This window comes from Numida meleagris, chromosome 7, assembly GCF_002078875.1.
Source record: "Numida meleagris isolate 19003 breed g44 Domestic line chromosome 7, NumMel1.0, whole genome shotgun sequence".
NCBI classification, from domain to species: domain Eukaryota; kingdom Metazoa; phylum Chordata; class Aves; order Galliformes; family Numididae; genus Numida; species Numida meleagris.
Genome location: NC_034415.1, coordinates 19,532,438 through 19,552,859, shown reverse-complemented (window position 1 = coordinate 19,552,859; position 20,422 = coordinate 19,532,438). Strand labels below are relative to the sequence as shown.

The following is a 20,422-nucleotide window of genomic DNA, read 5'->3' as shown; positions in this document are numbered from 1 at the left end:
GGTCAGACTAGCGGTACGCCGGCCTCCTGCGCCAGTTTCCTCTCTCGCCTCCTATTGGATGTCGAATTAAAGCTCCCGGCGCTGATTGGACGGCGGCTCCACGCGGCGGGTTTGAACGTGCGGCGGGGCAGCGCCGGCAGCACTGCGATGGGGGACGCGGAGCTGCGCTGCACCGCCGTCGTGGAGCGGCCGCTGCCGGGGAGCGCGCGCCCTCTGCGCCGCGTGCTGCGGGGCGCGCTGGTGCTGCTGGGTCGCGACGAGCTGCGGCAGCCTGTGCTGCGCGTGGCCGGCGGCGGGGGGGAGGCGGCGGCGCTCAGCTTCGCTCTGGGAGGCGACGCCGTGCGGCTCTTCACGCGCTTCGCGGGGGAGGGCCGCGCGGCGGTGCGAGTGGGCCCGGGCGGCGCCCAGGTGCTGCTCTCCGACTGCCCGCCCGACGCCCTGCGCCGCTTCCTCCGCCTCCTGCGGCTCAAGTTGGCCGCCGGGCCGCGGGGCGTGCCGCGCCAGCCCCGCCTGCTGGGCCGCCCGCCGCCCTCCTTCTCCGTTATCAGCCCGCTGCAGGAGCGCGACCTGCGGCGTGACCCCGAGCGGGACCGGGGCGGCGGGGAGCGCCCGGCGGAGGTAAGGCCTCGGGTGGGGAGGGCGGCGCGGTAAGGATCTTGGGGGCGCGAGCTGGCAGCGGCTGAACGCGAGCCAGCTGTGTGCCCGGGTGGCCGAGAAGGTTAACGCCATCCCGGCTGGTATCAGCCATAGAGCAGCCAGCAGGGGCAGGAGGCGAGCTTCTCCCTGTGCTCGGCCGCACCTCGAGTGCTGTGTTCAGTTCTGGGCCCCTTAATACAAGAAAGACACTGAAGCCCTGAGGCGTATTCGGAGAAGGGCAACAGAGCTGTGAGGGGTCTGGAGCACAAGTGTTATGGGGAGCAGCTGAAGGAACTGGGATTGTTGAGTCTGGAGAAGAGGTCTCCCCTGAGTGTTCTCATCACTCTCTACAGTGTCCTGAGGGGAGCTTGTGGTGAGGTGAAGGTCAGCCTCTACTCCTGGGTAATAGTGATAGGACAAGAGGGAATGGCCTTAAGTTGTGCCAGAGGAGTTTCAGGTTGGATATTATGAACAGTTTATCCTCAGCAAGAGACGTGATGCACTGGCACAGGCTGCACAGGGAGGTGTGTGTGTGTGGGGGGGGGGGTCACCGTCTCTGAAGGTGTTCCAGAACTGTGGAGATGTGGCACTGAAGGCCATGGTGGGGTGCGTTGGTGGTTGGACTGGATAGTCTTAGAAGTCTTTTCCCACCTGTATGATTCTGTGATTCAGTTCCTCCCAGTAAGCCCACCGTGCTTCTGTCCCACAGGTACCTCGTGTGGAGAAGCGGCCCCGTGCCCGGCTGTCAGTGGAGCAGGAGGCAGTGCTGGGTGCTGTGCACAGTGGGAAGAGCATCTTCTTCACTGGCTGTGCGGGTGAGAGGCTGAGTTTGGGTGAAGATCTCAGTGCCAAGCTGCTACTGTCTGCACCCCTGAGGTGACGGTTCCCTGCAGCCCTGTGACACCCTGGTAAAAGCAGTGTTCTCTATCTCCCCCAGGGACTGGAAAGTCATTCCTGCTGAAGAAGATTGTGGGCTCCCTCCCTCCGAACAGCACCTACGCTACAGCCAGCACTGGAGTGGCAGCTTGCCACATCGGTGGTACCACCCTCCACGCCTTCGCAGGTAATGGTTGGCCAGGCAGCAAGGGGCTGGGGGCTATTGCTCTCATCCCAAACAGTCAGGAACTTCCCAGAGTTTGCTTGCTTCTCCTCTGGCAGGGATCGGCTCTGGGAAGGCACCACTGGAGCAGTGCATCCAGCTGGCAGAGAGACCTGGGGTGCGGCAGCACTGGCTGGCCTGCCAGCGCTTAATCATCGATGAGATCTCCATGGTGGATGGCAAGTTCTTTGACAAGCTGGAGGCAGTGGCAAGGTGAGTGGCTGTCAGGTCAAACAACGGAAGTGAGTTTCCCTTTGCTTTCAGGTTGCTTCCTTCCTGTGGTTTTGTTGTTGGATACAAGGCAGCCATTGGCATAAGTCTGGAGGGAAGCCTGAAATTGCAGCCAGCATTAGGACAGACCTTTGTTACGAGATAGGTTTTGGTTGTGTCCCTGTCCTCCCAGCTGTGTCTGTTCTGGTTGCACTTTCCGTCCTTAGAGTCAAATGCTGTCCGTAGAGCTGAGTCTGGGAAACAATTGTCTATTTATGCTGTTCCTAGTAGTTCTCTGTTGCTTCCTCAGCTAAGCTTGCTGTTTTTACTGTGACTCTAAGATGCATTTCAGCTCCCTATACTTTCTGACTCCATATGAACTGATGTTCCTCTGAACAGTGAGGAGCAAGAGGCGGCTGTCTTATAACAGCTGCTGAATCACAAAGATCGGCAATGACACTTTCTTTGGATAGACAAAGACAAATGAATGTCCTGTAATAACATTGCTTAATTATTTTAACTCTTCTGGCATAGCTAAGAATAACAGTCTTTTAACGAGGCTGATGGAACCTGCTGACAGACTGAGAAGTAACTTCTGAGACTTGGCTGTGTTCAGGCCCTGGAGGACATTCAAAATGTCTCTTCTTTCCCTTTCAGGGCAGTGAGAAGACGAGATGAGCCTTTTGGAGGAATTCAGCTCATCATCTGTGGGGACTTCTTGCAGCTGCCCCCAGTCTGCAAGGCTAATGAAGAAACCACATTCTGCTTCCAGGTACAAAGCTGTCCCTAAGCTTATCCTCGTACTTTGATTTTTCTTTCTTAACAAGAGAATGATTTACCAGGCAAAAAGCTGGAGGAAATGCATCCACATAAACATGGAACTAACGGAAGTGCGAAGGCAGACTGATAAGACCTTCATCTCACTGCTGAGTGCAGTCCGTTTAGGCAGGTGAGCAGAAACTCAGCTCTGCTTCTGGACCCTGCTCCCTGCTGATGGAGCCATTGCTCACCCCTCCCTCATTACTCTGAGGGATGTGTGGCTGGGGGAAATAACTATGAATGCCTTAGTCAGTGTGAGGTGGTCTGTGATATGATGCTAGGTAAGGAAGAAGCCCTTTCTAGAGTGTCCCTTTGCAACTTCTGATAGGAAATGCAAGGGATATTGAGCTGGGGATGGGCTGGGGCACACGCTTGCACTTTTTGTAGTTGCTTTTCTCCGCCCGTCTCTCTCGAGACCTGGGCTTCAAAACCTGACGTGGCTCTGTGGAAGTCACTGCTGCTCAAGACCTGTCCCTCATCACTTCAAATAACAATGCCCTCTTCCTGGTCACCAGGTGCACAGAGGAGGTTATCAGTCTGCTGATGCAGACAGCTACTAACAGGTCTGAGCGTGATGGGATCCTGGCTACACGGCTCTGCACCCACAAAGATGATGTAGAACTGACAAACGAGAGGCGCTTGCGACAGCTCTCAGGTGAATCCTATGCAGAAAGCTGCTGGCTTCAGGGCTGAGCTCTGAGAGGGGATACTGTAGTGACAGGAGGAGTTGGTGTTCTGTCATAGCCTCAGTTGTGTGTGTTGGAGTTGAGCTGCTTGGGGAAATTTTTTTTCCCCCTTTTAAATTCATTTTATTCTTTCTTGGTGAGAAATAGACAGTGAGCTGATTGCTTTCTGTGAGGTATGATGGATACTGCATCCATACTCCTGCTTCTTCCTTCTGTAGCATTTCAGAAAGTCCATGGGCTAACTCAGGCACTGTTTGAGTTAAGGGTTATTTCATTCCCAGCCTGTTTAGCCCAAGGATTCCTCCTTAGTCCTCTTTGGAGATCTGGTGTGAAATTGGTTATATGCTTAAAATGGTAGCTGGTCATTTCCTGCTTACTGTTGGTCCTTAATTCCCAAGCCTTCTCATGCTCTGGCAGGTATGTTGGGAAGGGAGGTAACACTGAGCTTTACACTGTTAGATGTTCCAAGCTTGCATCCAAGACTCTTAGCATCCATTCTCCTCTGTCACTATAAGAGGAATTGCTGCAAAAAATAAACGCTGAGCCTCCTGCAAATACTGTGTAGCTTATGTCTGATAGATGTAATTGGGCACTACATTTTTTTTTTTTTTTTTCGCTTCATAGGAGAACTGCACACTTTTGAGGCTTTGGACAGTGACCCGATGCTAGTGAAGTTAATTGATGCTCAGTGTCCTGTGGGTGGTAGAGTTGAGCTAAAGGTTGGAGCTCAGGTGAGTGTGTGTATACATGTTTGTTTGGGAAAGACCAGCAGATCAAATGGCATGAGGAAAATGAAGGTATAGCAGGTAAGTATATATAATAGATTCATGTGCAGAATACAGATTCTGCATGGAACAACCATGCCAAGCCAACATAAGACTGGCTATATTAGCTCGATCTCAGTATCCTTGCTTGGAACCCAGGCAGAAGATTGACTTGGTTTGAGCACAAGTCTGTGTCCTGTGTATAGTGGCCCACAATGACTTTGATGTACATTTCTCATCAGGCCCAAAGCAGAGCATAGGCTCGTTGCTTGGTGTCTCAGCTTTGGGTATAGCAGCCTTCCTGACTTGTAAGAGCAAGACACAGATTGCCAAACATGCTGTACTGGTTATCATGCTGTGAGCTGGGGCTGTCAGAGTGGAAAGGATGCAGGATTATGGTAAAGCAGTACCACTGGGTGATGCTTTGCCTTAGAAAGGTGTTCCTCTGCAGCTTCTAGAATCATCTAGGCTTGCTGGCATTTGGGAGGGGGAAACTGCTTCCCTGGATCTGAGGTTGCAGCTGTGAACAGAATCAGCCCAGGGGAAAAGTGTTCAGTGCTGCAGAATTATGTAGCTGGGAATCCTAGGAAGGGAAGGCTGTGAGGTAGCTTCAGTTAAATCAGAGACTGTGCTCTAATCTGCAATAGAATGATGTGGCCACACTCATACATTCTTGCTAGAAGCTTAGCTGAAAGTGGCTGAACAGACTAGAAAACCACCACACTAATTCTTGTTTTCCCCCTCTCCTTCCCTGTAGGTGATGCTAGCTAAAAATCTGGACGTGTCTCAAGGGCTGGTAAATGGAGCACGAGGAGTTGTTGTAGGATTTGAAACTGAACAGAAGGGTAAAATAACCTTTATTTTAACAATATTACTGCTGTGCTGATGACTTGCTAATTTTCTTTACTGTTTGTTAAGAATAATTTAAGGAAAAGCAGGGAAGAGAGCTTCTCTGCAGCAAACCATTAGTGGTTCTCGTTGGCTGTCATGTGATGTGGTGCATCAGCTGTAGGTATTTGTAAGGCATCCTGTGTTTGCTTTCTTCATTCTTCAGATATGTATACTCATTTGCATTTATTTCTGTGTCTTTGAAACAAGTTTTAGTGTTTTTTTTTTCCTTAGAGTATTGTTCTGTTACAGAGAAAATACACATTGCAGGTATCTCAACTGACAAATTAGCTGCATGTAACTCTCCTGCTTGAGTTACATATGTCATTTCAGAACATCCTACTTAGTGTGTGGGGTGGATTTTTTGGTTTTGATATGGGATTTTTTTTTTAATGCAGCCCTAAAATTCATGAAATACTAGTGTGAGGAAGAATGTTCTTAAATCTGTTGGCTTACTGCTGCTGAATGTCAGGAATATGCTGTTATTTTCCTCTTGTTCCCATTCCCCCAGGGCTGCCCAAGGTGAGGTTTCTCTGTGGAGTCACACGAGTTATCAAAATGGAGAGGTGGCTCTTCAAAGGGCCATCAGGAGTTCACCTGAGTCGCCAACAGTTGCCCCTAAAATTGGCATGGGCCATTTCCATTCACAAGAGCCAGGTGAGCACATTTCTGCAGCTGTCTGTAGACTTTTATAGTGTCATAAGCCTGATCCTCTGGGGCTGCTTATGTTGCTGGTAAAATTGGAAGAAAAACTTGTCATAGAAAAGCTCTAGGTTATGTATCTCTTGTTGCAAAGAAGACAGCATCTCTTCTGTTCATGATGACTGTCTATAATCTTAGTTTGGTAGACAGTAGTGTTGCTACTCCATTTTTGACTGTGGAATTTCCATAATGGTGCTGCTATCTACACAGTTGGTGCTGGACTGGAAAGCAGCAGTAGTTAGTAGGCTGGTCGAGTCTGTGTTTCCCTATTAGTCATCAGCATTAATGATCCTGCAGCTTGCTTTGTGTACCTGAGGAAGCTGCAGGAGTTATAGCTGTTCTATTTGGGCTGGACTTTGCTTTCAAAGGTGTGCTGGCTTTTTTTTTTCCCAATGTAAATAATGCATTTCCTACCTTTCCAGAATAATTCATACACTTTGATAAGCACTTCTCTGTTGAAGACCTATGAGCTTGCCCCCAGGCTCTGTTGTAAATCCTGCTGCTGCCTCTTGGGATAAGGCTTGCTGGTTCTAACCCGAACTCTCTCTCAGGTGGTCTGTCTGAGGACTCCTTGAAACTGGCTACTTCTCCATTTGATTACTAGGAGTGAAAACAGTGGGATTTCTTTCCCTGCTGTGTTGAGTGCATGGAGTTTGTGGAATTTCACACAATAGCAGGCTCATAAAATCATCATATTGTTTGAGTTGGAGGAGACTCTTAAAAGCCATGTAGTCCAACTCTTCTGTAATGAAAAGAGATGCCTACACCTCCATCAGGTGCTCAGAGCCCCGTCCAGCCTCATCTTGAATGTATCCAGGGATGGGGCATTCACTGTCTCTCTGGGCAACCTATTCCAGTACTTCATCACCCTTTTTGTGTTCAAAAAATGAGAAATACACAACTTTTTCTCTTACCTAATCTACATGTCCCCTCTCTTAGTTCTGAAAGTTTCCCCTTGTCCTATAACAACAGACCCTGCTAAAAAGTCTGTCCCCTTCTTCTTACAGCTGTCTTTTAGATTCTGAAAGGATCTCTCTTGTTTGATAGCAACATAATGACATAATGACATTGGGAAACTGTTGTTTTTTCTTCTACTGGTTCCCATCTTTTAATTAAATAAACAAGAGGCTGCCTTTCTTACCAAGCTTGTACACTGGGGATGGTAACTTTTGACAAATTCACAGGATAGTTTAGTATTGATATGACACAATGTTCTGTTTTTTTTTTTTTTTTTTTTTTTTTGCTGTGTAACCTGTTTCTCCCTTTCTTTGATAGGGCATGTCTCTAGATTCTGTGGAAATCTCCCTGTCTCGAGTCTTTGAAAGTGGGCAGGCTTATGTAGCCCTTTCCCGAGCCCGCAGCCTTGCAGGCCTTCGTGTTCTGGATTTTGACCCTAAAGTAGTGAGAGCTGATCCTACTGTGTTGCAGTTCTACAGGCAGCTGAAACGTCATCAACTTCAAACCCAGGTAACGAAAAGTCCCGTACCAGCAGAGTGCCTTGTGCAACCAGGATGATAGATGCCTGGACTGAGGTGCTCCTTTTTGTTCCTAACTTGAATGATCTAGCTTAAAACTTCTAGCGGCAAGAGAGATGAAACTATGGGGAGGCAATGTGTTGGGGCAGCTCTCGGTGGCAAAACACCTCCTGCGGTTTTGGGATTGTATAAGACTACCTGGCCACGTGGGTGAAAGGGACAGCTGGCACTCTTTGATCCTCCTCTTGCAGAAAGGACTAAAGGGGAATAAAGCAAAGTGGCAAACCAGAAACCTCTTGTATTTTGTTTTCCCTGTGTTAGGATTCACTCCGCACCCACCCAGATGATGATGAGAAAGAGAACTGGAAATGCAGCTGAGAATGTTTTTCTGGCCTCTGTGAGGCACCAGCAGAGACTGCTGAGTTGCAGCAACCTTGCTGTGAAGTATATGTGATACCATAAATGAAGTTGAAGGTTTTTTATTTCTTAATTCAACTGACTCTGGATACGTAGAAATTTCCCAGTCCCATTCCTCTGAAATTGGGAAGTATTCTACAGTCCCTTTCTGTTCCCATGGTCTTGAGTACTTCTGTGTCACAAAAGTGACCAGCAAACAAAATACTGAACAAGAATGTGTCAGAGAGACCTTCCTATGATTTTATCCTGACTGCATGAATACGTTTTATCCTCCAAATATCTTGACTGTGAAACTTGGATATTTTTCTTCAAGTATACTGCAGTTGAAGTTGTGTGTCCCTTTTACCTCAGTGGGCTGGACCCGTTCGCTAGAGCTGGCGACATGAGGGAAAGCACTGTGAAGTATCTAGAATGTGTGTGTGATTTTCCTGCAAGTGAGGAGCTGCTGGGAGCCAGGATTTCACTGTATATTTTGTGCCTGGATGTTCTTGCCTTTTGGATGTTTAACACCAGTAGGCTTTGCTCAACTTCTTCCACAAACAAAAATGTAAAGAGCTGCACATCACCTGCTATGCTGATACATGTCCTTTTTGTTAGTCTGTTGCATGCAACAGCATGTTTGTTTTTTTTTTTTTTAACCTTCCAAGAGGAGGTGGTATTGTTACAGATACGAGCAAATCCTACTACTTATACCCATAATTATGGAACTACAAGAACTGGAAAGATCTGTTACCCCTACGGCAAGAGGGGAGTGAGCAGAGATGAGTGCTGATGGGACCCTCTCTTCTTTAAACATGTGAGGCTTTCAAACAGGAAGGAATTTCTGCTAGAAACACATCTGAGTAGTGAGGTGGAAGTTGAATGTACAATAGGAAAATGACCGAGGACCTCAGAAGTGGGCTGTAACCACCTATTTCAGTAAAAGCAGGGATGAATGGAACAAATATACTGTCCTTTTCTAAAAGCCTTAATAAAACATAAACTTTGGCCTTTGTATTTTGAGGCATTGCTTGAAGATTAACCATTTAAAAATATGCCTGTTACTTAAAGTGAAATAACTTCCAACTGAAATTTGCATCTTTCAGGAGAGTCTCTGTAACAAAACTTCTGCAGCTTGAGCAAGCTGGAGGGCAAGCCTTAGCAGCTGCTGTCTTTAAAGCCAGGCGAGGAGACTGGATAGCTGTTGGTTAACCTAAGAACAAACAGGTCTGTGGTAAGGATTCAAAATGTTTGGTTGTTTTCAAGTGTGGTTTATATTTCTTTGGTCATGGGGGTTAGAGTGGTAGGAAGGAATAGCAAAATATAAGTGTGAAAGTTATTCAGACATGCTTACTCTCTCCTTCTTGATGTACCAGCGTATTGCTTCTTCAAAGAAGTCTGTCTGGTGTTAGATGGAAGTATCACGATGGGGGCTGGAGCCTGGAAGGTGAGACTGCTCCTCTCAGCATGTAGGCTGCTCCTGGCACTACCCTGGTCTTTCAGGCTCTCCTTCCCTTACTGTACGTATGTCTGTAGATACTGTGAATGCATATAGATATACTTTTTTTAAGAATTGGAGAGTGTTATTTGCGCTTGACTTCAGCAGTTCGCTTGCATATGGGGAGAAACTGAAATATGACCTTCATGTGCTGCCAACCCTGAACAGTAGGGTGCCATCATGCTGAAGCATTGCTGTGGGGGCATGGAGTTCCCAGAGCCTCCTCCACACTTAGGGTGGGGGCCTGAACTCTCTTGTGGCTCTGTATTACAGGGCAACTGGGGTGGGTGACCTCTCCTGGCCTGCAGGTTGTGCTCTCCAGCTGACTTGGCAGTGACATCCAGTTGGGGTGACTGGATCTGGGGGGTGCTCCGGTTCCGCTCTTTCCTCCTGTGGTGGCACATGTGGAGCACAGGCATGGCATGCCAGCCTCTTCTTGCAACCTCTTACTCCTTTGATAGTATGTCTTCCTCTTCCAGCACCCTTGGTCCTTTCCTTATGCTGTTTTGTGCTGCACACCCTGGCCACAAACCTCTGTGCTGTCCCGTTTGCACTTTGTGCATAATTTCAGCCAGGTCTTTATCTCCCTCCTCCACCTCTGTGGGCTGAGTTCTTGCTTTCATCCATCTTGTTGTGTGGATCACCAGCTGACACTGTCTCCATCCTCCCTTGGTGTCCCTTATAGAGGTGGTCAGTGCCTGACATGCCATGCACCACATATCGAATGTATCAGTTCTCTATGGAATTTTATCTCTGCCCTCTCCTGTGGCTTCTTGTACAATCTGTGCCTTTGAGTATGCTGGGGTACAGAAGCATGGCTGCAGGTGCTATGGTCATAAGGGAAATGGTCTAGGATGAAACAGCTGTTTCTGTGGCAGGAGAGAGGTAGGAAGTTGCCTGCAGCATGGCTGGAATGGTGTTAAAATGAGAGGCAAGCCAAGAGAGTTCATGGCACTACAAAGAGGAGCTGGGTTCTAATTTTTGTGCTCCCATAAATTTGAGGAAATGAATATTGCCTCTCCACTTTCACAAACTGAGGAGAAAGTATTTAAGCGTGGCTTTTGCCTTAACTTAATAACTGCAGCTATAATGAAGTGAATTAAACTATGTGTTTGATTCATAATTGGTATTTCTGTTACCACAAGTACAGCCATTCTCTTCTCAAATACATTAAGCTGTAGGAAACTGCTTTTTATTGGCTAAAGTTTCATAATACATTTATGTGTTATTGGAAACATAATTCACGTGTAGAGCGTTATTAAAACCTCACTCGCTTCCAGTTTAAATCTTTGTACAGTGATTTAACTCCTCTCTCATTTTTACGTGACATTTTCATAATAATTAAACATGAATATGTCCTTGCAGTCTGTACCCAGAAGTTCTGTGATGAGCAGCAAAGGAAGCGATATTCCTCTTGGTCTCAGATGCTGTAATATTATTGAGTCCATGAATTACTTCCCTCATTCAGAATTGCTCTGAATAGATCAAACAAATGCTACTCTTAAGTAATGGAAATACGGTACATTATAGGCTATGCTATGAATGCTAATAATGTCATTTTTCTCAGATATTAAAAGTTTCTCATTTTGTATTATACTGCTTGATGACATGCAATTGTCTTCTACTGCTAAATCTAAGCAATTGTATTATTAGCATGAGAAAAGACCCACATTACTAAAGATTGCATTTAGATGTGTAAAATCTGTCTTGCTATTTCCTGTATGATTATTTAATTCCTGTTTTCATTGCAAATTATAAGGATACTTGGTGGAATTTTTTAGCTAAGCTACTAATTCATGAAATCTAGTTTTGCAAGCAAAATAAGTTGATAACAAGCGTAATAGAATCGTGGAATGGCTTAGGTTGGAAGGGAATTTAAAGACCGCACAGTCCCAACCCCCTGCCTTGGGCTGGGTGCCCCCCACCAGATCAGGCTGGCCAGGGCCCCACCCTGCCCAGCCTTGATGGGGCACTCACAGCTCTCTGAGCTGCTGTGTCAGTAAATAGTTTCTTTCTAATGTTTAACCTAAGTCTTCCTTCTTTTTGTGTAGTACCATTTCCTCCTTGTCCTATCACTTGGCATTATTGAATTTCATGAGGTTTTCATGGGCCCAGTTTCTGAACCTGTTCAGGTCCCTCTGGGTGGTGTCCTTCCCTTCTACTGTATCAACTGCACCACTCAGCTTGGTATCATCAGCGAACTGCTGAGGGTACACTCAATATCCTTGACTCTGTCACTGATAAGGATGTTGAAGAGCACTGGTCTCAGCAGTGAGCCTCTGCGGGACACTGCTCATCACCAGCCTCCACCTAGGCATAGAGCTGTTGATCACAACCCTCTGACTATGACCATCCAACCAATTCCTACTCTACTGAATAGTTCAGCCTTCAAATCTGTATATCTCCAGTTTAGTGATACAGATGTGGTGTGAGACCACGTCAAAGGCCTTGCACGAGTTCAGATGGGTGATGTCAGTCATTCACTGATGCCACCAAAGGTCACCAGAAGGTCATCAGAAGGTCACCAATTTGGTCAGGCATGATTTGTCCTTGGTGAAGCCACGGTGGATGTCTCAGATAACAAGTAAAGTTATAATTATTAAATGCTGTTCTGCCTGAATTCTTATAAAATCCATTACGGTGTTGATGCAGGAGACTATCAGATGTGACAAACAGCTTAAGAGAGATCTTCTGGAATGGCAACTGGAGGCCAAGTAGGCACCCAGAGCATCTTAAAAGGTACTGACAAAATTATTAGCAACTGAAATAAGCCCACCATATTCCAAATGTAAACTTAGCATGTGATTTTACTGAATTGTTTATTATAATCTCTTTGCAGGAATGTAGAACCATGATATCAATGTCTTTGACAGAAAATGGATTATTTTATTTTTTTATTTTTTCTGTTTAGTAATATGAAGTCTGGCATTTTAAGGGATTTTCTCTTATTTCTTAATTTATTTTTTGTCAGCTGCTAGGTGGGTATTCGTATGAATCGCATCTTTGTGTATTTTTCATAAGCTACTGGGCAACTTTTATTTTCTGTAGTTGTACATTTTTTTTAATTACTATTAACAATCTGCTTTGCTTATTGAAAGACCAGTGATTCTAAACCATCAAGTATCACCTTAAAATGTAATGTATTTTGCAGATGAAACCAGGCATTCAGGTAAAACTGTAGTAAAACTTCTTAAAACTATTATACTAGTTAATCAGTCACCAAGAAGAGGCAACACACATCTTTTAATGTCTCCAGGTGAAGGCTAGACAGATTTATAGTTGTCTTACTGTTTATTCAATGAAAGAACATTCATCTAGATTAACGTAAGAATAACTTGGCTTGAAAAATATCTTTTAAGCTTTGTAATACATCTTGGAAGTCATACACTGTAATCATCTTCATCTGAAACTCATTCTGTAAAAGCATTCTAGGTAAGTTGCCTCCATGTTTGTGTTGGATTATTGGGGTACACTATAGAAAACTAAACAAATAAATATAACCATAATAATACTAAATACTTTCAATAGAGACTTTGCAATATAAAGTAAACTAAGAAATACTTATCTAGAATGAGTTAATATCTAATTGCCAGAATTTCAATGTGTACTACATTAGGTAAGTGGATGTTAACAGAATGAGTTTAATAATAAGGAAGGACATTTTGAAGCAGGATCTTTTTTTACACATCTTCTCTCTAGATGAAAGTGATCTTAAAATAAAAACCATTTTGCTTGTGACAGTAACAAGCTATGACTGTTTTAATAGAAAGTTCACACTGAAAATAGAATACATCAATGATCCAGTCAGGTCAAAATGACAAATTTCCACAAAGTGGTATATCTTCTTTTGTCTTCACTAGCTGTAACTATTGCTGTCAGCTAAACTTCTGGAAAAATATTATGCGTGTCTTCCTTTAAGAAAACAACAAGAAAACACAAAGGATAAAAATTGCTTGGTGTACAAGCAATTTAAATTTCAGATTATGGACAGAATATTATTTTGACAGATTGCTGTGTAGTGTTGTGCACTCAGATCTCAAAAAAAAAAAAAAAAACAAGGTCAAAAACATCATCTTTAATGACCTATAAACTATTTTAATAAAAATATTGTCAAAAGAAATGATAATCATATTTTGACATTTGTCCTGGGAGTGTCATCAAGGACCTCATAAAAATATAACACATCAAAAAGAACAGGCAAAAAATTGCAAGTGTAATACTTATTCAGTATTTCTAGAAGGTATAGATCGTACTTTTGTTGATTAGTTTACAGATCAAGAAACTAATATGGTAAAGAAGCATCATCTCCCTGACAGGCTTTGCTAGCGATTTTTGGAAGCATTCCTAAAGAAAACCAATTCTGGTTTTCAGTCTGATTCAAGAGGCAGCTCACTGCGAAGAGAAGCTAGGGCTGCAGGGAACCTCCAGCATGAGGACTGCATTTGATACTACTTTTCCTCCTGCACAAGGATGCCTCAAAGACGAGGAAATTAACATGGTGCTAGGTCTTAACAGCAGTCATTGGGAATTACAGCCCACTCAACACGCAGAGGAAGTAGGATGATTTAGAACAGTTACAGTGTTTCCAGATGTGACACACTTAAGGGTTTGTGTGATGGCTAAGAGATGTGGCATGGTCGCAGAACTATCTGAAAGAGCAGGGAGAGTTCCAAGGTCATCCTACACCTTTAGTCCTATTGTGGAGCGGCTTTAAGTACAATAATAAAGGTAATGATGTCTATAGCAAAGCTGTGCTGAGGCAAAGCCAGCTTAGTAGAGCTTGCAATGCTTTGAGGGGCAGAGAAGGGAGACGAGCTCAAATTAAAAAGGAGCTGCTGGCTGTGTTCTCTGCTGCAGAATGAGTTTGTCAGTTCACCTCGGGGCACCAGATGGACTTGCAGTCTGTTCAGAAGCCATTAGGGAGCATTGTGATGAAGCTGGTGATGAATGCTGCCAAATGACTATAACCCTTGTTAGATACATAACAGTCCAATGAAGTGATGATAAGGTACTCCCCAGCAGAGTCAGGGCTAGTAGCAGATACATCATGTAAGGGATACTGGCCAGACTGTACCGTCGACAACTTTTTGGAACAGGAGAAAGCCTACCAATGTGCTACAAGTATATCTCTTTTGGCACTCAGGTACACCACAGCTTTAGTTCTTATGTATGAAGGGCAAGAATAGTAATTCTCAGGCATTTAAGAAATTACATGAGATAGTTGCTACATGCAGGTATACAGAATACGTGATATGATCAGCTTCAGTGTGATTGTGTGTTAATAGATTTTTGGCACCACCAAGTAGAAAATGACTTACACAAAGATTCAATAAAACTTACTGAAAGGGAAGAAGTAACAGCCAGAGTGGAGCCTAAATAGAGAAGATATTGCAAAGGAAATGAGATTAGATTCTGCACTGCTGCTGCATAGAGCCCTTTCCTTTTATTTCTAGAGCATGGCGCATGGAGCATGATTCTTCTTTACCTCTCAGTTCGCAAGATCTGAGAGGTAATCAGGTGATCTTTCTGTCAAGGAAATACTTGCTGGAAAGCAGCTTGCCATGCTAAAATAGAAGATACCTGCTTTATTTCTGCTTTCCTTTCATTCTGCAGGGTTTGACTGGGGTTTGTTTATTTATTTTGGAATTCCAATTAGAGATACCTCAATATTTCAAAGAGAATACAGTTGCACTTAAAACCAAAACAAACAACCAAAAGAAGTCAGAGAAAATTATGTTTTTTTCCCCCAATATTTGTTTTGCACATTTTCCAACAACTGATGGAAGAATGTAACCTAACAAGAATTCTGTCAGAAATGCTGCTTGGGGTGCTCTTTAAAACCCAGCTCTTTTTTTGGAGGGGAACAGAAGCTGATCTGATGCAGCTGAACTCTCCAAAGTAAACAGCTGCTGTTCTGTTCACCTTTTGTAAAAAGCGTAGGATTGTTTTCTGTCTAAAAGTTGCAGTTTCATTGAAGAGAAGATAATTGATGATAAAAGCATGTGGGGAGAGCACATTCTGGTTTTAAATGCTATGTCAGTGACAAACGCTGTCAGAATAGAACTGCATTGCCTACTTGGTTTAGCATAAGGTTTGGCAGGCTGGAAGCTCCTTTCATTTTCTATCAAATAAGATATGACAGTTTTTCAAAAATCAGCTCTACAGCTTATAAGCAGTATGGAGGCTTAATTGTTTCCTTATGCTCCTTTCTACAAATATACTAAACATTAAGAATCAATTACCTACCAGTGTGCCAGACTGTTCCTTAATACAATATGTCTACTGTGTCTCAATTTTTGCCTTGGAAAGGTATTTTCACAGAGATAACTAACACTATCTTTGTGTCCGTGCAATCCCAACAAACCGTGTTGATACTTTGGCCCTTGGCTGCCTCTTAGAACTCCTTTGTTAAGGGATTCCTTCAAAGCCCCTCAGAATTTAGCATGCACCTGGACCTGTACAGATGCCAATGTGAGACAAATCATGTGGAATGCCTGAAGGATGTAATAAATGTTGCATGTGATGCAAATTCTTTTGACAGAGATATCCAAGGGAGAGTAGAATTCTTGTGTAGCTATTTGAAGGATTTTGTATGGAAATTAGCTACTAGTAGTGATGTAGGAATTGCCATATTGCATCAGGCCATCGAGCTTGATTTCTTGCCCTTGGCAATGATGACTGTTTTATAATCCCACTATTCAGAGAGTGAAGGACTGCCTGTCTAAGTCACTCGGGGGGGGATGCTTGTTTAGGGAAAAGGAGGAGACTCCTAATTGATTTTTACAATAGCAGTATCCTCCTTCCCTGCAAGATGAGATTATGATGTCCTTGAAACGCATGCAATAAAGCTACTAGCAGGTTCAACTAAACAAGTGTAGTGTCAGTGCAGTACCAATTACTGATTAGTTCATCTGTGCATGTTCTGACTAAATGACATGTGAGCATTCCCTGTAGATGTCAATGGGAGTTTTGCACAAGAGTTTGCATGCAGTTCTATTAACGTTAATAATATGCAAAGCTTAGTGGCCCTGATACTAGGTTCTCTTTTATTGCAGAAAGCTGTTCATTCTATGTACTTATTCAGGACACATCAGATCTATCCTCCATATCATCCTGGTTTATATCAAAGCAAGTGTAGAGCTACATGTATGAGTTAGGCTATCAAAATATAGTTTTCATTTGGAATTTTCACTGAGTTGTTTTAAATTTGTAACCAGTGCCAACATGCTGTCATGTGGAACTCAGTGCCCACTAACAGCATTGATTAAATTCATAACATGATCGCTTTTTCATCAGGAATACTTATGGAGGGAAAGGGGATGAGACCTGGAAATCCACCCTGCCTTCAGTTTTGGAATTCACATCTTAAGCATTTCACACTCAAGGCCCAACAGTGTGTTTACTAAAAAAGTTTTATTGGGATCTGTATTATTGAAAGCCTTTTCTGGAGAGAAGCTTTCAACGTATTGCCACAGAAACCACCCCTGGCAGTGGAAACTTAAATGCAGATGAATTGGAAAAATATAAGCAGAACTCAAGGCATCTAAATGCTGGCAACAAGGTAGCTAAAAAATAACACATCCAAAAACTACTCAGTTCTGTTAACAGCTGATAATCACTAATGCACACCATGACAAAGCAATTAAATACATCTATAGCTATCCCTTCTTCATGAGTAACTAAAAGCTTTGTTCTTTCAAAATATTCTACTGCAGTATATGAGACTTAACTAGACATTAGAGTGGTGAGATAAACTATTTAATTGAGGATGTAGTATGCTAACAACTTACTTATCACAGCACTTGGGATTCAGTGATCCAGGAACCATTAAAGATTATCTTTTCTGAAGAACTCCTTGAAAATGACATGTCCTTTCCACTCGCTTTCCTCTAAGCTGCCTTATGAACACCGTGTTTACCTTTTGGAATCTCCTTGTTCTTCTCTGTGTCTGGTCTCCAAGGGGAAGCTTATATTCTCCTGGGTTAAATACATTGCTTTCATCTATTTCTCCAGCTAGATGAAAGCCTCTGCTTGTATGAAAAGGTCTGAGGCTGCATTCAGTTTTGCTTTTTCTCCCTCTGCACTATACTCCCTGTATTTAGAATGCAGCTACCAACAGAGAAGTGTTGGGAGTTCACTGCTTGGAGGGTCTACAGTGTGGGTCATGTTGAAAAGAGGAGTTTTGTGTAGTGCTTCTTACAGGTCCTATGAGCATCCCACTTTCCAGATGTCTATTCCAACTTTTCTTATTAAATGATAAGAGTTAGTATCTTTCTTATTAAGAGAGAGACTCTTATCTTAAATGAAAAAGATGTATAAACTTGTTCTCTCTCCCAGGTTTATGATCTGCATCTGATAGAATGGGGCACTTTGTTTCTGCTGTACACTGGTTACAGTCCGGTTCACTCAGACTACCTCTGCATTTCCAGAAGTGGAGAAAAATGATCACGGTAGAGAAACAGCAGCAGGATAAAGCTGAGAGAAATGCCTGCTGCTGTATGGCCTTGAGGATGAAGAAGGGTAAAGGGAAGGCTGAAAAAAAGGCTAAGCATTGATTCCTTTCTGACAAAATAGACTGAAATATAATGCTTCATTTTCACATTTGTAAGAGGAAGAAGCATCTGTGGCACGTTTTTAGTATTTAGCATGTATTTAGGGTTTTCATACTGTATACATTGCATAAAGGTATCACTGGGATCCTCTTCATAGAGCTGTAGCTGTCAGCGGGAGAGGCAATTACTGAGGGCAGAGAAATTCACTTGAATCAAGGCTCTGCAGCAAGAACACGTATGGGTACTAGAGAGCATATGTTTCGTAGTAAAATATAATTCATAATATTTACGCAGATTTGGAAGTGGCTGAACAGCTGGGCAGGCGAGCTGCAGGGTGTTTCTGTGGGTACCTGCTCGTGCTTTATCTCCTGCGGTAGCAGAAGAATCTCTAAACCATCCATTTGCAGAGATGGGTTCTATCAGTTGGAAGACATAATAGCATTCCCTTAGGTGTTCCCATCAACTATCTGTTCAGCAGTCACCCTAAAAACAGCTCTGAAATATTGCTGCACCACTTTTATCACTTTTTTCCTCTCCATAGATACCTCACTCCTGGATTGTTAAAATGCTGAGCTTTACACCTTTCTGAGGAGCCTGGTATGGAGGGGGTTATTTTTTTTGCTAGCTTTCCCTTGTTTTCCCAGGACACTCATCTCTCACTGCCAGTCATTGTCTTCCATTCTCTTATCCCACTAGTAGGCTTTCTATGCCTCAGGATAGTCTTTAAATCTCCAGGCCTGAACTTCTGATGGGCTGATCGCCTGCCATTCTACCTGGCTTCAGCTGGCACTGGGAGCACTCGGAACTACTGAGAATGAGCCTTCGAATGAGAGATGGTAGCATGTGTTCTTTGTTAGCACTGGCTCTGACCCACTTGTGCTGATTTGCTGTTTTAATAGCTTCGAACTTTCTTAGGTCATTGAGTCACAATGCATTTTCTATTGGAGTTTATGATGGGAAAATCTATGACTGGTGAGAGTCAAAGGGAAAGAATGTATGGATCTGAGTTGCAATTTGATTTACCCTTTCCTTCCCATTTCTAACTTCTCTTTAAGTTAGTGACCTGAATGAAAAATTTGAACTACCATACAGAAGAAGAGAAAGATTTTGCTTTAAACTCCCTTTCCACACTGTGATGAGATGATCACTACTAGTATTTGTGTAGGCTTGTTGCAACTGAATTCAGAGTATTAATCTGGGGTTGAAATTCTAATCCAGCGCTATTGTTCCTGCAGGAACACTAATTCCATGTTTTAGCATGCTACATAGCTGCAATATTTCAATCACGTAGCATAGGGGGCATAGACTAATGGGATTTGACATATTTTCTGTAGGGTGTTGCTGAAACTGGAAGAGTGGAGCAAAATGGCAATGGGGTAACTGTTGGTAGCAATATAAAAGAGGAGACTGAATTAAAGTACAATAGCTGTAATGATTGCATGTTTAGTGTACCCACATATAATTCACCCTCACTACAACTTTGTCCTGTGATTGAAGCAGATTAAATGATGCAAACACTGCTCAGAGAGAGAGATGGCACTGCAGTCCTCTGGCTGTGAGTAGTGCTCGTAAGGACAAACGATGTGTGTCAAAGCTGGGAAAATGCAACCTTTAATTACTGTCTTGTCCTTTGTATTTATCTGTTTCACCTGAGAACAGTGCCTTCTAGCTGATAATTCCAGAAAAGAATAAAACCAGCATGGACCTGAGTGAATACATAAAATGTGGGTTGAGATTCCTAACAAACTATTTGAAAAAAAAAAATGCTTAACTTCTATCCTCTTTTAGTCCCCCATAAAACTTCCTTTATCTGCATCAGAAGGGCTTTCTGTTGTAGTATTGTGTGGTCTATGATTATCTACTGAAAGAAAAATCTGCAGAATACTCAAGTTACAATCTAAAATCAATGCATAAATTGTAGTGGTCTCCACTTGTGGTGTTAAAGTTAAAAGAAAATTAGGCTCTTCCAAAGCAATTAATGACATCAACGTGCTGTAAAAACAATTAATACCATTTTCCTGTGAAAAAACATCTCTGTGTCCGTTGCCTCCTACATCTTTCCCTGCAGATCTGTGAAATAGTTTGTACAAAAGATGTTGGGAGAAATTCTCCTGTACAGAAAGTACAGCTGGCAGGGAGGGTAGAAAAATCTGTTGATTTCTCACTCATAATTTCACTATTGAATGGACCAAAATAAGGTAAGTCAGGGGCTAGTTTGGTGTCTTATTTATTATGGACATATTCCTCCTGGGTGGTTGAAGTTCCTCAAACATACTGTTGCCTTTCCACAGCGGTATGTAAGAGAGTGAGTTGACCTTGCTGTGTATGACTAAGTTGTCTTTGCTGACTCTGGGCAGTTTATGGGCTTGGATTTGAAATAAGAGTGCCTCACAGTATCTATAGGAAAGTAACAAACTGATGGCATTGTCAGCCAAGTTTGATCACCTAAATTGGATTTCAGTTGGTCTAACACCAACTTTAAAATGAAATTAAAGGTGAAATGAGATACTGAATGGAGTCCCAGCAATCACTGCAGAAAACAGGGGCAGACCTGTGTTATGTAAGTCTGATACAACGGAGTGAAGAAGCCAAGACACAGAGCAAGAGCCAGGGAGGGAAAAAGAGATTCTTTATTTGAGGAAATAATATAAATGAACCCTTTTTGCCAAATCCTCAGATTAACTTGTACTGGGAGAT

The 20,422-nt window shown here is 43.4% G+C and overlaps 2 protein-coding genes across 8 annotated transcripts in view; both read left to right on the top strand.

Annotated features, from left to right (window-relative positions):
• On the top strand, window positions 6-8,690 carry PIF1 (PIF1 5'-to-3' DNA helicase). Of its 2 annotated transcripts, none has more exons than XM_021404839.1 (12): window positions 6-618; window positions 1,346-1,451; window positions 1,574-1,699; window positions 1,795-1,948; window positions 2,603-2,717; window positions 2,788-2,894; window positions 3,280-3,419; window positions 4,075-4,181; window positions 4,972-5,059; window positions 5,614-5,759; window positions 7,080-7,271; window positions 7,601-8,690. In XM_021404839.1, the coding sequence occupies exons 1-12, from the start codon at window positions 148-150 to the stop codon at window positions 7,655-7,657; spliced, it is 1,809 nt and encodes a 602-aa protein (XP_021260514.1). In that variant the 5' UTR covers window positions 6-147; the 3' UTR covers window positions 7,658-8,690. The 2 variants fall into 2 exon arrangements, with proteins under 2 accessions (XP_021260514.1, XP_021260513.1); XM_021404838.1 differs by lacking the exon at window positions 7,601-8,690 and adding an exon at window positions 7,371-7,576.
• Window positions 8,775-20,422, top strand: part of ST6GALNAC3 (ST6 N-acetylgalactosaminide alpha-2,6-sialyltransferase 3) — a 231,486-nt gene continuing 219,838 nt past the window's right edge. Inside the window, exons 1-3 of one of the 6 annotated variants that reach the window (XM_021404849.1) lie at window positions 8,779-8,902; window positions 9,052-9,122; window positions 11,826-11,912. In XM_021404849.1, coding sequence (XP_021260524.1) covers window positions 11,870-11,912 — 43 coding nt within the window. In that variant the 5' untranslated portion in view covers window positions 8,779-8,902; window positions 9,052-9,122; window positions 11,826-11,869. Of the gene's footprint in view, window positions 11,913-20,422 lie in introns of all 6 variants that reach the window. The other 5 variants (XM_021404848.1, XM_021404850.1, XM_021404847.1 and 2 more) reach the window with 5 other exon arrangements.

Coding starts and splice junctions, on each gene's coding strand:
- PIF1 (XM_021404838.1), top strand. CDS start 148: ATGGGGGACGCGGAGCTGCGCTGCACCGCCGTCGTGGAGCGGCCGCTG. Junction 1,452..1,573: donor CTTCTTCACTGGCTGTGCGG/GTGAGAGGCTGA, acceptor TATCTCCCCCAG/GGACTGGAAAGTCATTCCTG. Junction 3,420..4,074: donor GCGCTTGCGACAGCTCTCAG/GTGAATCCTATG, acceptor TTCGCTTCATAG/GAGAACTGCACACTTTTGAG.